The 14,502-nt window shown below is 40.5% G+C and overlaps 1 protein-coding gene across 2 annotated transcripts in view; it reads left to right on the forward strand.

Annotated features, from left to right (window-relative positions):
- The window catches only part of cntn3b (contactin 3b), a 56,552-nt gene that overhangs the window by 29,436 nt on the left and 12,614 nt on the right, over nucleotides 1–14,502 (forward strand). For both annotated transcript variants that reach the window (XM_051415709.1, XM_051415710.1), the window contains 8 exons: nucleotides 549–651; nucleotides 994–1,178; nucleotides 1,632–1,768; nucleotides 3,536–3,665; nucleotides 4,296–4,446; nucleotides 8,241–8,368; nucleotides 10,746–10,921; nucleotides 14,133–14,250. In XM_051415709.1, coding sequence (XP_051271669.1) covers nucleotides 549–651; nucleotides 994–1,178; nucleotides 1,632–1,768; nucleotides 3,536–3,665; nucleotides 4,296–4,446; nucleotides 8,241–8,368; nucleotides 10,746–10,921; nucleotides 14,133–14,250 — 1,128 coding nt within the window. The remainder of the gene's footprint in view (nucleotides 1–548; nucleotides 652–993; nucleotides 1,179–1,631; nucleotides 1,769–3,535; nucleotides 3,666–4,295; nucleotides 4,447–8,240; nucleotides 8,369–10,745; nucleotides 10,922–14,132; nucleotides 14,251–14,502) is intronic.

Consider the following 14,502-nt stretch of genomic DNA (forward strand, 5'->3'; position numbering starts at 1 on the left):
TTTTTAGATGAGACACTGTCACAGGTCATTTCTGACTAAACATTGACGGTATGGATTGGGTGTTAAAGGAGGAATTCCATTTTCCACGATGTGTGTAAGATTCTAGCACATATCACAGCTTTCCAAAGTCTTTAGTGACCTTTAATCTGAAAACATGCACTGGACCCCAGATCAGCTTTTGCTGTCGGACTGTGGGGTTGTAATTGGTAATAGTAAAGGGCATACTGCTATCTCTGCAAAGAAGTCTTTGACCCGTTCTAGTGATGTGAATATAAATACAGTCTTAAATGAAGTTGCCACAGATGATTAATCTCTACTAAGCAAGTCTTTTCCCTGACGTGTTCTCTGAATCTTTTATAAGCCACCTCTGATTTTTTTCAGCCCTTTTACCAGCCCTTCAGTGGTCACCTTTGCTCCGTACGCATAAAGACTTTTCTGTTAACTGTCCCACCGTGTTACTTGCTCTCTCTTTGATCCAACGTGAGTGTAATGTGTGCTGTTAATCATTCATGTAAAAAGCTTGTCATCTATTGTCTCCCTTTTTGTAGGAGTAATGGGTGAATATGAACCCAAAATAGAAGTTCATTTCCCGGATTCGGTTCCAGCTGCGAAAGAATCGGTGGTGAAGCTGGAATGCTTCGCTCTGGGAAAGTAAGTCCGCTTTATTGTGTGTGTGCGTGCGTGTGAAATAAGCTGTAGGCTCATCCATGCATAGTGCTGCTCAAGATGATTTAAGAATGCACAAGCGTAACATTACTCATTGTCAGATTCATCAATCCATAGGAGAGCAAGGGCCGCAGCATGAAAAGACAAGAGAGCAGAAATCAAAGTTTTTTTAAGAGCTGCTGAAATCTGAGCAATCACAGTTTGATTTGTAGGGAACAATAATTCACAAGGCTCTTGCTTCAGCTACTTTTCTTCTGTGCTTAATCACACTTTGATCACTGCGACTGACAGTTGCCGCCATGGGAACTTTTTGTTCGTCGTTTGCAGCCCTGTCCCAGAAATAAGTTGGAGGAGAACCAGCGGCATCCCATTCCCCAGCAAAGTCAAGATGAAGAATTCAAACGCTGTGCTTGAAATACCTAATCTCCAGCAGGAAGACGCGGGGACGTACGAATGTATGGCAGAGAATCGGCGAGGCAAAAATGCTGCACGGGGTCGTATTTCATTCCATGGTTAGTGAGCCATTTCAAATTGAATGACGGTGAACGGAGGCAGACGCAGGAATGAATGTGTGTCTGTAACAGATATCCACATTTGTACAGGAAACACGCATGTGACTAGCAGCTTTAATCTCGTTTATTTGACAGAAAACCAATTTGTCTATAACATGTGGGGCGTAATGTTGCCATGAAATTACAAGACAGGCTATGGAGACAGGCTTCAAAAGTAAAAAGTGAATTTTATTGTAGAGGCTCCAAATTCATCTCCTGTCAATATTCTGCTGATAATGTGTTTACCAACCCGTGTTCTTCATTTTTGCTGACAATCCATTGAGTTTAAACTTTGATGATTTAATGCAAGGCTGCTTTAACGGCTGTGTGATTTGTGATACAACTCTTTACTAATCCACTGCTTCTTTAATTAAAACACATGTTTGAAAAGGTAATCCTCTCATTTATTCCAAGCCAAACCTCACTGGCTCCAGACAATGACGGACACAGCTCTGTCCATCGAGGAAAATCTCTTCTGGGAGTGCAAAGCCACTGGAAAGCCCAAACCGTCTTATAGCTGGCTGAAGAACGGGGACCAAGTGGTGGCTGAGGTATGGAGATCTGTTAGTAAGTTTTCACTTTAAGACAGATGGGTGACAGACTAGAGGAAAAATTGATGTAACATAATTAATGCAATCCAACTGAACACTTGAAAACGCAAAATGAGGGGATATCTTTTGGAAGAAAGGTGTTCAACCCTTCACACACTTGGAAAATATTTAGGGAGCATTAAAGGGCTTACTGAGAAGCTAAGCTAAAGCTCAACTTCTCTACACAATTGGTGCAATAGGCTCAGATTGTGTGGGTTTCAAAATTCTGAACTTTTAAGTCAGATTTGTTACAGAGTCAAAAATATACAGAAACAGATTCAGTGTGAACTTACCCTGTTCTGGATGAATGTGTGTTCTGTATTAGAACTGGCTTTTGATGGCTAGAATCAACCTTTCATCCATTTTCCACTTGCAAGGTACTATAGAACTACTGTACATGAAGGGTACTCCAGTGATTTAGTACTGTGCTTTCATAATGTTACAGATAAAGAGGAGGTAGAGGTACCCTGACTTTCAAGTCCCATTTACACCTGGTGTATCTGTACACATTATCTGGATAATAGCATCCACAGGGCTTTGCATTTCCATCTAGTCTTAATAAGTCTTCACCTTACCTGGCCGTGGTCGGGCCGATCTGATTGTACTCTGATCACGATGGCTTTTGTGTGCATTTACACCATCCTAAAATAATAGGTAATGCAAGGTGTAAACGGGATGTATACAGAAAGAAAGCAAGGGAAATTTAGTCAATGGAAAGATACTGGGCTACTGATGTAAATTGATGCAAACTAGCCAAAATGTTTCAACTTGAGTGAAAAGTTTGCTCATATATCCACGGGCTTTGTGAACCGGCTTCATAAATGTGCAGAGATGAGAAGAAGAAAGAGAAAGACTGGAGGGATTTAAAAGGAAGAACCAGAATTCCTGGCTTTAGTCAGAGGCTGAGCTGAACACACACACAACCACAGACACAGCCGGTGTGTACGTTGCTAACTAGCTTACAGCTAACCTTTTGGGTGAAAAAACACAAATGGTGCAGCGGTCAAATTTGCACAAATACGTGAGGAGAAAATCTGCTTTCTGTCATTAGTATGGGTCAAACTTCAAACAAGACCAACCTCGCTTCAGACCATGCCTAGGACATTGTATGACTGTTTTTATCTCTCAAACAATGTGAAAAATCAGTGGAGCGCCCCTTTAAATCACCATGCAAAACAGTGAAAAAATGTCATCTGTAGAAATATGCTACAAATAAAAGTCAGATGTGGTTAACTCTGAAGGTTAGCAGTGTTTATGTGGTAAGGTGTCTCATTAATATGTTGTGTTTTACTACACTCCAGCTTTCTATATGTGTCTATAATTAACATAGCATTGTAAGAAGCCACTCCCCACACAGCGATGAGGCCCTCTGACTAGATCATTTGGGTTAAAAATCACTCATTATCTGAGCTGTCATAGTTTTTCCGACTGAACAACCACAGAAAATAAATGACTTTTTAATATGCTGCTGGTGCTATTGTCAGCATTGCTTCTTTTCTGTGTATCGAAGATGCAGGTTAGCATCCTCCTTGTCTCTTACCCCATTACAAGCTGAACATACGTAGAATGCCACAAGGCTCTTTAGGGTTTTTTTTCCTCTCTCTCTCTTTTTCTCCTCTCCTGCTGTCCTCCTCACTTCATGGTGCACCAGTAATTGCTGCTGTGCTTTTGGACATAATAGACTGGCCTTGCAATGGATATGCATAACTGTTTCTCTTTCCTCCACAGGGCCGGGTACAAATCGAAAACGGGGCTCTTTCTATAGCTGCATTAAACCTGTCAGATTCCGGGATGTATCAGTGTGTGGCTGAAAACAAACATGGCATTATTTATTCCAGTGCCCAACTAATGGTGTTAGGTAAGATTGCATCCCTCCCTCTGCTTTTATCCTGCTTATCTGCCTGTGCGTTTGATCATCTCCTAAGATAAAAACCAGCAGCCTGCTATAGCTCTCCTCAGCAATCAGTCTGCAGACTCATTTGATGTCACTATGGGCTCTGCCAGCAAAAATATGAATCTGATGGAGTGTCTCATTTTACTTTCACTCGTTTCATCATATTGATTTGGATACTACAAACGCATTGCTTTGTGGCATTGTGCATGCTTTCTCATGTAGATGGGGTATTGATTTATTTGCAAAGCTTTGATGACTTCTATCTGACATGGCTCGATGAGAAATTCAATTCATACATGTGATGACACTTGGGGGGTCCAAATGATGGCTGACGAAATGTGATGATGAGTGCGGACAAGAGCCTGAAACCTGTGCAGGTTGGAGGCTTGGTGAGGGTATTGTGTAGTTGAGGGGTGGGGTTGCATGCAGATCTACAGCCTTGAGCCCCGTAGGCATTTCTGTATGCAGAGATTTTGAGCTGCTTTCACTGCTGAAGCTGAAGTCCATGTCAATAACGACATGGCTCATCTGCAAAGATTCAGGTTGCCTTTATTTTTAATCACACACCTTTCTCTGTCCTCCTCCCCCCTCCAGCTTCACCTCCCAGTTTCTCCAAAAGTCCATTAAGGGCCTTGCTAAAAGCTCGCTCAGGCAGCGAAGTCACTCTTGAATGCAAGCCTCAGGCCTCGCCCCCAGCAATTAGCCTGTGGAAGAAAGGGAATGAGATCCTGCAGAGAACTGAAAGGTAGGATAAAAGTCCAAGTGCATATTCCTAGCAGCTTTTATTCACATTCACTGCAAGCTGACTTGTTTGAATAGCGTATTTGGCATTTGTGCAGGTGCATAGAGAGAAAGGCTAATGAGGAGAATGAGAGCAGGGCACCCACCAGGAAAATTGCACATGGCTAATATATTGCATGTGGCCTCATGTGCAAATAGCTTGGTGTGTGGGATGTACATGCTCACTGGTCGTATCAACACTGCATGCATGGAATATTTAATGATGAATAATGATGAAAGATTAGCAAATGGAGTTGCAGCCGAAGACAAAGCCTGTCTGCTTTTAGATAGAGGAATGAATTTAAAAGTAAAACTGAAGCTGTTGCACATGCAATTCAATGTAAAAGTGTTCTGCTTGATAGTTTGGTGCGAAACTGCAAGGACATAAACCTTGCTTAAGATTTGAGAGCAGAGTCATCTCACTAGTCTAGAAACTCCACACAGAGATAAGACGCAGACAATGAGCAGACTTCAAGCACCACTTTAGTCGGCCTAAAGAGGTGCTTCATTTAGTTTGTTGTCCTTTGCTGTCTGATTTCTTATTGAATACACCAGAGGCTGAAAACATTTTGCACAACACTAAAGAACCAATTAAAAGGTGGAGACATCCAAAAGCAAAACAGAGGCAAGAAATGACACATCCGAGCAATCCATCCGCTGACTTTTCGTCATCCCAATTGGAGGTAGAAGAAGAAAAGCTCAGAGGGTGACTAAACCCTGCTGCACGTGAGCGCACGCACATCCAGGATGCTCAGCAAACGTACACACATATACACACAGCAGGCAGGACAGACTGAATAAGAACAACTCCGACACAGGCATCCCAGCACTCTGAAGAAATGCGTAACTTTGTGCTGTTTGAATCACTCCCATGCTGCTTATTCAAAAGGAGGTCTGAAAGGGAACAATACGAGCATCAAGCATCTTGTCAAAACAGCACTGAGGCTCCTTAGTTGGCTCCAGATGGGGAGCTACATCTATAGCTGCAGGAAATTGGTTAAATTCCCAAGATGACTGACATTTATCACACGGTATGTGAAGCACACATAGTCTTTCAAGGTGCACAGCGCTTGATGTATGCACATGCTGCATGGAAAGTGCTCTTTCACATATGCAGTCATGCTGTAAATTGGAGCAGTGTTTAGAAAAAGAATTGTGTATACACTACATTTGGCATATCATTAAATACTACATCAGTTAAAGCTAGTTTCACCCAAATTATGTAAAACATATTTTTACAATTACCCCTTGCAGTGTCTAGCCGTGCATGTAGTTTTAGGTTATTTACCCTGGTTCTGAGATATCCTTCTCTGAAAGATCGGCCTCCACCCCACTGCTACTCTGGATAATTTGCAGAATGCACTGTCGACAGTTTTCATCGGAACTATTTCTTTGGTACAAAGTAGCTCCAATAACAACTGCTTACAGTGAGGTCTGTGGTTTACCCACACATCGTTTCTTGAAAGACACATTGCTGTTATTGCGGTGGGGATGGAGGCAAACCTCTCAAGGACAGCTTTCTTAGTCCAACCCAGGGCAAATAAAAACAGTTCTGCACGGCTCGATACTGCATGAGGTAAGTGTGAAAATATGTTGTCTTGTGTGATTCAAAGCAGGAATGGAAAACTTTTTGAATGAAAGCTTAACACATTCTTTCTCTCACAAATTCATTAGCGATAAAATGCACCCTTGCTCAGTTCAATAGACTTAGATATTTTGTTGCTATGGCCTTACATTGTCTGGTATGGAGGGTGATGTTAGCTAGTTTAAGTAAATGCTGCTATATAACTGACATCTCTGAGTCAGTTCAGTGACTTTAGAAATCTTTGACTCCATTTGTGCTGCTTTTACAGGAGGATTTAGCATTATTACATAACTGTCTCTAGTGGCTGCTGCTGTAGTAACAGTTACGTAGTCTTGGTTTAGGTGAACCAACCCTTCAGATTTCGAAACAAAACATTACATTGTTATTATTATATGTATTGATATTATAAATACTGACAATACAATCCATGGTATATGCTATTCAGTTCAACTTGATTCAACTGACATAATTATCATAGTACTGTTCAAAAGATTGGAATCACCTGTTATATTGATGTTTTTGTTCTTTCCTTCCTCAATAATGTCTGTTTCATAGGTCCAGTGTGTAACATTTAGGATAATCTATTGGCAGAAACTGAGGTTTCTGTATAATTGCCAGAATATAGAATTGTGTTTTTGTTACTTTAGAATGAGCCATGGGTCACCTTCCATGGAGTCCGCCATGTTCAACCGCCATGGTTCTACAGTAGCCCTGAATAGTAAAAACTAAACACTGCCTCTAGATACGGCCTTTTGCATTTTCCGCAAGTTTTGCTGCCACCATAGTTTCTCCTGCACACTTCACAGCACATTCTCAAATAATAACAGATGTGAGTGGTGTTCAGTTGCGATCTGCAGTTTTACTGCTAGATGCCATTAAATCCTACACACTGGTCCTTTAACAGATAAAACAGTATAATCTATACACCAAATGTATTATTTACATTGGAAATAGCTTTGGCCCCAAAAGAAGAATATAATTAATTGATTAAAACTTCCCTTTAGTTGATATCTCAACAGTGCTGCATGACAGAGGAAAATAAATTTTTTTCCCTCCAATACCCATCGATTTTGAATTTGTTTTCCAGTCCAGTAAACCGTAAGTGACCGCACATCATTATTGAACCACAATGGTGCAATTGGGCTCTAAATATTTTGAGAATCAATTTTTCTTTGGGCTCCCTGCAGTCTACTTAGTGGTTAGATTGAGTAGGTTTAACCTGTGATTTGTCAGTCCATAGTATGTTCAGCTGATATTCAACCCTAGACCAACCTTCTATTTCTATTTTGAAGTTTTAAGAGTAACTTTGTTAAAGCAACACTCCTGTTGTGATGCGAAGCTTACAATTTATTTTTACCAATGACTGGTGATTGCTTATATTCTTATTTAACTGTAGCTCAGAGGTTTCTTTCTGCCCTTTCACTTATCAGTCTGGTTGATCCATTGGACAGTGTTGTACTCTCCATGGACAAAACATTTCTTTTCTTGCAAACCCCTCATACAAAACAACATCTATTTGTAAAGAGAACTCTCTACAACCTAAAAGCATGAAAGACCATTCAAAAATATGGGTTACTCCTTTTAGCCATCTGACTTTACTGAATCAAGCTTTTGTGGCAGACGATTCCAAACTTTTGAACAGTTGGGTGTATAAATATATTGCAGTGCACTATTTGTTGGGGCAATACTTGTGTTTACGTGGCTTTTATTAAATATCCAGCCTTTCAGTGCCCACTCAGCATGATAGTTTACTCTCTGACTGGAGCAACATAAAGTCTGTAAAGCACATTTTATTTATTCATTGAGTTATTCAGTGTTACTGTTTGTAAAATATTTCTTCATTTAGTAGTGTGACCCAGAGTTTAGCCCACCACTGAGTCAGGGTGGTGGGTCACCCTGCTTGCTGCAAACCCACCTGAAAGAAATCTTTCTGGGCTTTAGTGGAGCGCTTTAAAGTGCCATGAGGGTCACACTGCTTCAGAGGGTTTTCCATTTTGACAAGAATGCGATTCAGTAGAAGTGCAGTATGAAGACTGAAATAAATAAACTGTCACATGTGAAGATGAAAGAAAATAATGACTACAGGCAGATGCAACACAAAGCTCAACACTTCAGTCGAACTGTACACTCTCCACCTTAGTCAGTACAGTAAAAAGCAGTTCTGCTTCCCTCAGGATTACTTTGCTTCCCAATGGGACATTGAAGATCACCAATGTAACCAGACGGGATGCAGCCAGCTACACGTGTGTCGCTAAGAACCAGTTTGGGACTGCAAGCACAACTGGGAGGCTGATTATCACTGGTGAGTCCTGCCCTTCTCCATCAGTAACTCGCACTACACCCTGCTTTCCATTCAAGCACTGCGAGAATGCAGTTTTCCACGATAACAGTGGCAGATTTGCCTCCAGACATTCGTAGTCATTTTAGAAACAATAGCTTCTTGATTTTCGAACGTAAGAAGACAGAAGCAGCTTCCAACTGACAACCGTTGACTGTGACAGCTGAAATCACAACTCTTGTTTGCATTTTTTTATTAGCTGTAGCTAGCCTGCTAACTAACATTAAATCTGTGAGTTTGTTGAACACTTCTTCTCTGGCTGACCTCTCAATGTAGCTGGAAAATTAGAAACTTGAGCAAGTCTTAGGTTAATATTTTGGGAAATATGCTTATGTGGTTTCTTGCTGAGAAAATCAATAACACTCACATGTCTGTGCACTAAATATGAAGCCACTGCCAACAGCCGGCTAACTTAGGTTAGTACAAAGACTGGAAATGGAGAAACAGTCTATCGATCTTCTCATCTAAGTCTTGGCAGGGAAAGAAATAAGCCTATTTCCAAAACTCTCCTGAACCTTTCCTTAAGTTATGCATTTGATACCTACATGCATGATACAATATCATTCACATTCAGCGCTCTAACAATGAAAAAAAAGCTAAAGTTTGACGGGTGGCTTCTGGGGCTCCGTCCCCGAATGTTTTCTCAAAAGCCCAGAATCTTTTAGGCTTTTAAAATAACTTTTTTTCCCCTCTCAGTCTATTTGACTGGACTGGAAACCAGTGCAGCAAAAGTTCTATTAATGGGGAAATATTACCATAGGTTCGCCCTAACATTGTCATTGGGGGTTGTTATCTTGTGTATGTAGGGATTCATCCTGTCGTGTCACCTCAGTGAGCAAGCTAGCTAGCTAGCTAGCTTACTAGCTTATAAACTATGGACATAGCGAAGGACATAGCGAGGCTAAACATTCATTTTATGAACGCTACTCAAGCATAGTTTAACAAAAATAGGTTTCAAATATCGTAATGCTGTTGACACCAAATTCCTTCCATACCATATGTTTTTTAGTAGTGAAGATCCACAACATTTCTTGTGTTCTGGTTTCCGAATGATGAAGACAGAGAACAATTCGATACAAAATAGGATGTGGTCTCTACAGGAGGATCTTTTTAAGTTTTTCCCAAATGATATAGATTTTAGGCATTGTATTGATTCAATGGCTACAGGGTGGCGTAGTAGTAAAGTAAGTATTAAAGTACAGTATCATAAGAAAACATTTATATAAACATACGTATACATACGTCATATGTTCACTATAAAAATACGTAAAAAGGTTACTTTGACAAACAACACAATGTGTTTTACTTTAAAATGAAAAAGACCTTCTTCCCCAACTATTTACATTTTCCTGAGCTGACATAGTGGTTAGCAGAATCAAGAGCCGCTGTTAACACCAGCATTTCCATAGTCAACGTCCTGAGCAGGCTTTTTTAACATCCTCTGTGGTAGGGTTAGGGTAGTTTAAGTAGTCAGCTAATAACCTGCTAACTCTAGGTTACTAAGACTAGGTTACTGTTGTAGGTAACATACTAGTTAGCCATTCATACTATTGCTTGTGACTGAAGTTTATTTGATTAATCCATTCTTTACACTTTGGCCCTTGTATTTTTTTGCTTTTGAAAGGCACTAAAAAATACACAATGGTCAATTTCCTTTCAGTTCTTCCAAAATAAAGGTCAACATTCTTTGTCAATCTATGGCTTGAAAATACCCTAATTTATATTCAAGTTATATTGTAACGTTAACAACCAAGGTTATTGTCAAATTAATACGGCTGGTATACATTATGCAAAATAGCAGTTAAGTAAGCAACAAAACATTATCCTTGATTTAATTTAGTAAAAGGTCATTACTTATGAATGCAGTGACATAACACGTACATGTAGTCCTCCAGTTTAATCTGTTGTGTGTGTTGCCACCTGACTTATTTTTCTCATTAGCTTCTTTTCTTCTCATACACTGACAGCTGAACCATTTAATGTCATAGAATTTAATTACTGTGACCTTTCCTCAACATACTCTGAGGCCTCCAATCCACCACAGTCACCAGTGGGAATGTGCTTCCATCTCTGTAATCCTGTTTCAAACATTTTCTTCCAAATTGATCCTGGAACATAAAGTGCAAACCTGAGATGTCATTAAATGTTGCTAATGGACAGGCTTGAAATTTAAGTGCTTATTAAAATCAGGAAAAGCACACATCCATGGGTAATTTAATGATGGGGGACTTGATTTAGCTGTGAATCGAAGTGAGATGACAGTTGCAGGGGTCACAGTGGTGTTAAAGGTTCCCGTGGCAGAGATATTAACATGCTACGCTGTCGTCTGTTGTCTGGCCAGAGCCCACCAGAATCACCATGAGGCCGACTAACATGGAGATTATTGTTGGCGAGAGCATCGTGTTACCCTGCCAGATTGCCTGCGATCCAGCTCTGGATGTGTCTTTCTCATGGGCATTCAACGGCCAGCTCATCGACTTCCAGCGAGACAGCGATCATTTCGAAAGAGTGGGTGGGGTGAGTCATCTCAGGCATTAAACTCAGCTACTTTCTGGCTATTCTGGGATTAATTGGGACATACTGTGTGATGTGCAAGGGTATGCTCCGCTGCCCTGCTGAGGGCTTTTTAGACACCAATAATACCCAAGCAGAGAGATTTATGCCAAGATTTGTCCATTTGAAAGTTTCCCCGTGGTCAGCGGTGGATGGAATATCAAAAAGATAGAGATATCTGTGAAGTTACATTCTTTCATTCAGATGCGGTTAAAACCTCAATGAATGGTTCTATCAGGTCAGTAATCGGGATCCTTACCTTTTGAATTGCCTGTGTGAGCTGCCGTGTGTTACACTTCCAAAGATATATTGGTGAAATGCCATTTCACTCATACAGAGGGTCTTCATTAATAAAGTCTTTATATTTTTCATCTCTTCAACTTCTAATTCCCTTACCTCAAGGGAGAACATTTTCTTATCATCTCCCTCTGCCATAATTGAATTTGCATACTTATTTATGAATCTTGAGCCCCGAAATAATTAAGTAATGAGCTTGCTGGCATTCACCAAGGGCAGGCCTGGAACCAGTAAATGTTCATTTGAAATCCTTATACTCTGAAATAATAACAAAGTGACGACTCTTTGTTGAATATTTGTTCCTTTTTGATGAAGAGCAAAGTCAAATGTTCAGAGCTCGTCAGTATGAAATGACTTTATACACTCTTTTTGCTTTTTATAGCACCATTTATCATCCAAGGTCAGCAGTCTGATCACTGCCATCACATGGTAAAGGTTGACATCATGTCTGAATGCTCTCATTGTGTTATGGACATACCAAATTCATATCTTTATGAATGCAAATGGCAATTACTAATGACATTGAACTGTGCATCGGCATATAATGAGATATAGTTTTCACAGAATCTGTTTCCCCTGTCCATTGAGATTACCAGCCCCCCGCTCAACAGCTTCTGATGAATTAATTAACATAATTAAAGCAAATCTGCCTCATCACTTCCTTCCTGCCAAGGCAGGACGCCATGCTCTCGATCGCAAGCTCTCAGGTCGGCCAGGTGGTGGCTGACATTGCAGAAAGAATCAGACATGGCAGAGCCTCGCGTAAAAACTGTCAGGTGAAAGCAGAGGAGATGAAAGGAAGGGGAAAGGAGAAAAGAGAGCAGGAGAGGTAGTCTCTTTAGCCTGTGGCCGCATAGAAGTGCCATTGGACTGCTTTGTCAGGTGTTTGAGAGAGGTGGAGATCCACAGGCGTTCTTGCCCAGTTTTAGCAGACTAGAGCTATGATCACTAGCCGCTGGGGGTGATGAAATCTGCTATGACTGGAGTCATACCTGGCTGGCCCCTCAGGTGATGCGTTTCTAAAGCAACACACTATTTTTTACAGGCTGACATGCTTTGTGACAGGACACTTCAAGAGGTGACTTTCAGAAGGTGGATTCCCAAGCACAGTCAAAATGAGAACAGAACTTTTTACCTTGGCACACATGTAATTTTAAAGGATTATGCTGGTGACTAGGGATGAGTAAACCATTATCTGTGTCTGTATTTGTTCAACCAACTAAATAATCTGTATCCATATCCTTCCTCGGAATGTGTGTGGCTTAAACAGGACATGGGCAGGACCAACGGAAAGTTGATCATTTAAGCCTGAAATTTATATGGGTTAACCAGAAGTTGATTTATTTATTAGAAACCTATTTCAGCCTCACAATTGAGCAATGGCAAGGGAATATTTATTGTTTATTAGAAAATGGATCTTGGCAACATTTTTCTGAGGATACTCATACTTGTAAAATGTACATTATCCATACCGGATACTTGTTTCAGCCGAGTTCTCGCTCAACCCTAGTGGTCACATTCTGTGTTTTTGTTATTGGCAACGACTCCCACCAGAACAAAACCAACATTATTTTGCTCCTACTTATGAAGTCCGCTTTACAGGTTAAGTGCATGTGTCTAATAACATATTGTGTCAAATTTTAGGGAATGCCAGACTGTGCAATAAATATTTGGTGAATTGTAATGTTTTTTTTTGTGACACTTACCTTTTTTGTGCCAATGTGGTATATACATGTACAAGTGTCCTTAGGCCCTTGCAATATTGTGTTGGCCACTATATTCTGTGTAACTCTGATTAGTTGGTTTGCAGATGTGGGTCATACTAACAATTACAATGTGAGAATTGGATCCCAAGTTTTGGACACTGTGATACTTTTCAGCAAGCTGTCTTTTGGTTGCTAAATTAGCAGTGGATTAGTAGACGTATCTCAGTGCGATTTAGATCCACCTTTGGATGGACAACCAAAGATTTGGCCACATTTCTTTTACAGCTTTTGTATGGGACAGCCCTGTTTGCACAGTGTAGAGGGGCCATAACGAGTAATGTCTTTGTACGCAAAGCCAGACAAAGCTTTTCCTCTCTGCCCTAAAGCTACATTGTTGTCCAAAAACGATTTTAAAAGCATCAATGAGCCACACTCTTGCACTGGATGATCTGTACCTTCTATACAGTATATACAATGTTAACAGTTTGTTTTTTGTTGTTAAAAATCTATGTCCTGAGTTGGAGCTAAGTACAGGGTAGGGAAGATGCGACAGACAAGGGCATTGTTGGTTTTGGTCTTTTTGTGGATTTTGTGGACAATAAGAAATGCATAGAAAACATCATCCTCGTCCTTAACAGGATTTTCCTGAGTGAATTACAACTGTCCTTACACAGAAAAGAAAGTTGAGTCAAAGTTTGAGGATGTTTTGTTGTGTTCCCTCATGGCCACCAAATGCATCCTGCTTATGTAAAATAATATTTGCTCTTTTTCTGGGAGTTACGTTCATATCTTGCTTGAGTTTATGTAATTACAGAATAATTATTGTCTTGCCAATTAACTAGACTATGTTTGTTTTGTGTGTTCTGTGTGTAGCTGGTAGCTGTTTGTAGGGGGTGGGGTGGTGGTGGTGGTGGTGGTGGGGTAGAAGGGGTAGGGGGCCTGGTTGGCCGGGTAACGCCTGAAGGGCAGCCAATAGCATTATTTGTGCAGAGTACATCTGCCAGGTCTGTTGTTGGTGTTTGAAGAGATGCATAAATCAGTGGCCTGGAGACGATGTAATTGTGCGAAGCATTATAAATGTTTCAAACATCCCAGAGCCTAAAGCTGAGTGATGAAATAACACTGCATCTCTTACTTAGCTTTATTTTTTCAACAATCATGTTGCCTTCTAGAGTATATCAGGGGATCTGATGATTCGTAACATCCAGCTGAACCATGGAGGGAAATATGTCTGCGTTATTGACACTGATGTGGAGAGCCTGTCGACCTCTGCCATCTTGGTTGTCAAAGGTAAGAGAACCAATTGATTTCAAGACCTGGCTTTTATATGCTAGTGTATGAATACCCTTGTATATTTTTTCTGTAAAATGATGTGGCTTTGAAACATGAGGAGAAAAGTTTGAGACAAATACTGTATATGACACATCCACTGTAAATACAGTGCAGCAAAGCTAAAATGGATGCTTGCCTTACCTACATGCAACAATACATGTTACATGCAACGATACATGTTGCTCAAATCCAAAAATGGCACACACACTC

The sequence above is a fragment of the Dicentrarchus labrax genome, unplaced genomic scaffold (assembly GCF_905237075.1).
Source record: "Dicentrarchus labrax unplaced genomic scaffold, dlabrax2021, whole genome shotgun sequence".
In the NCBI taxonomy this organism is placed as follows: domain Eukaryota; kingdom Metazoa; phylum Chordata; class Actinopteri; family Moronidae; genus Dicentrarchus; species Dicentrarchus labrax.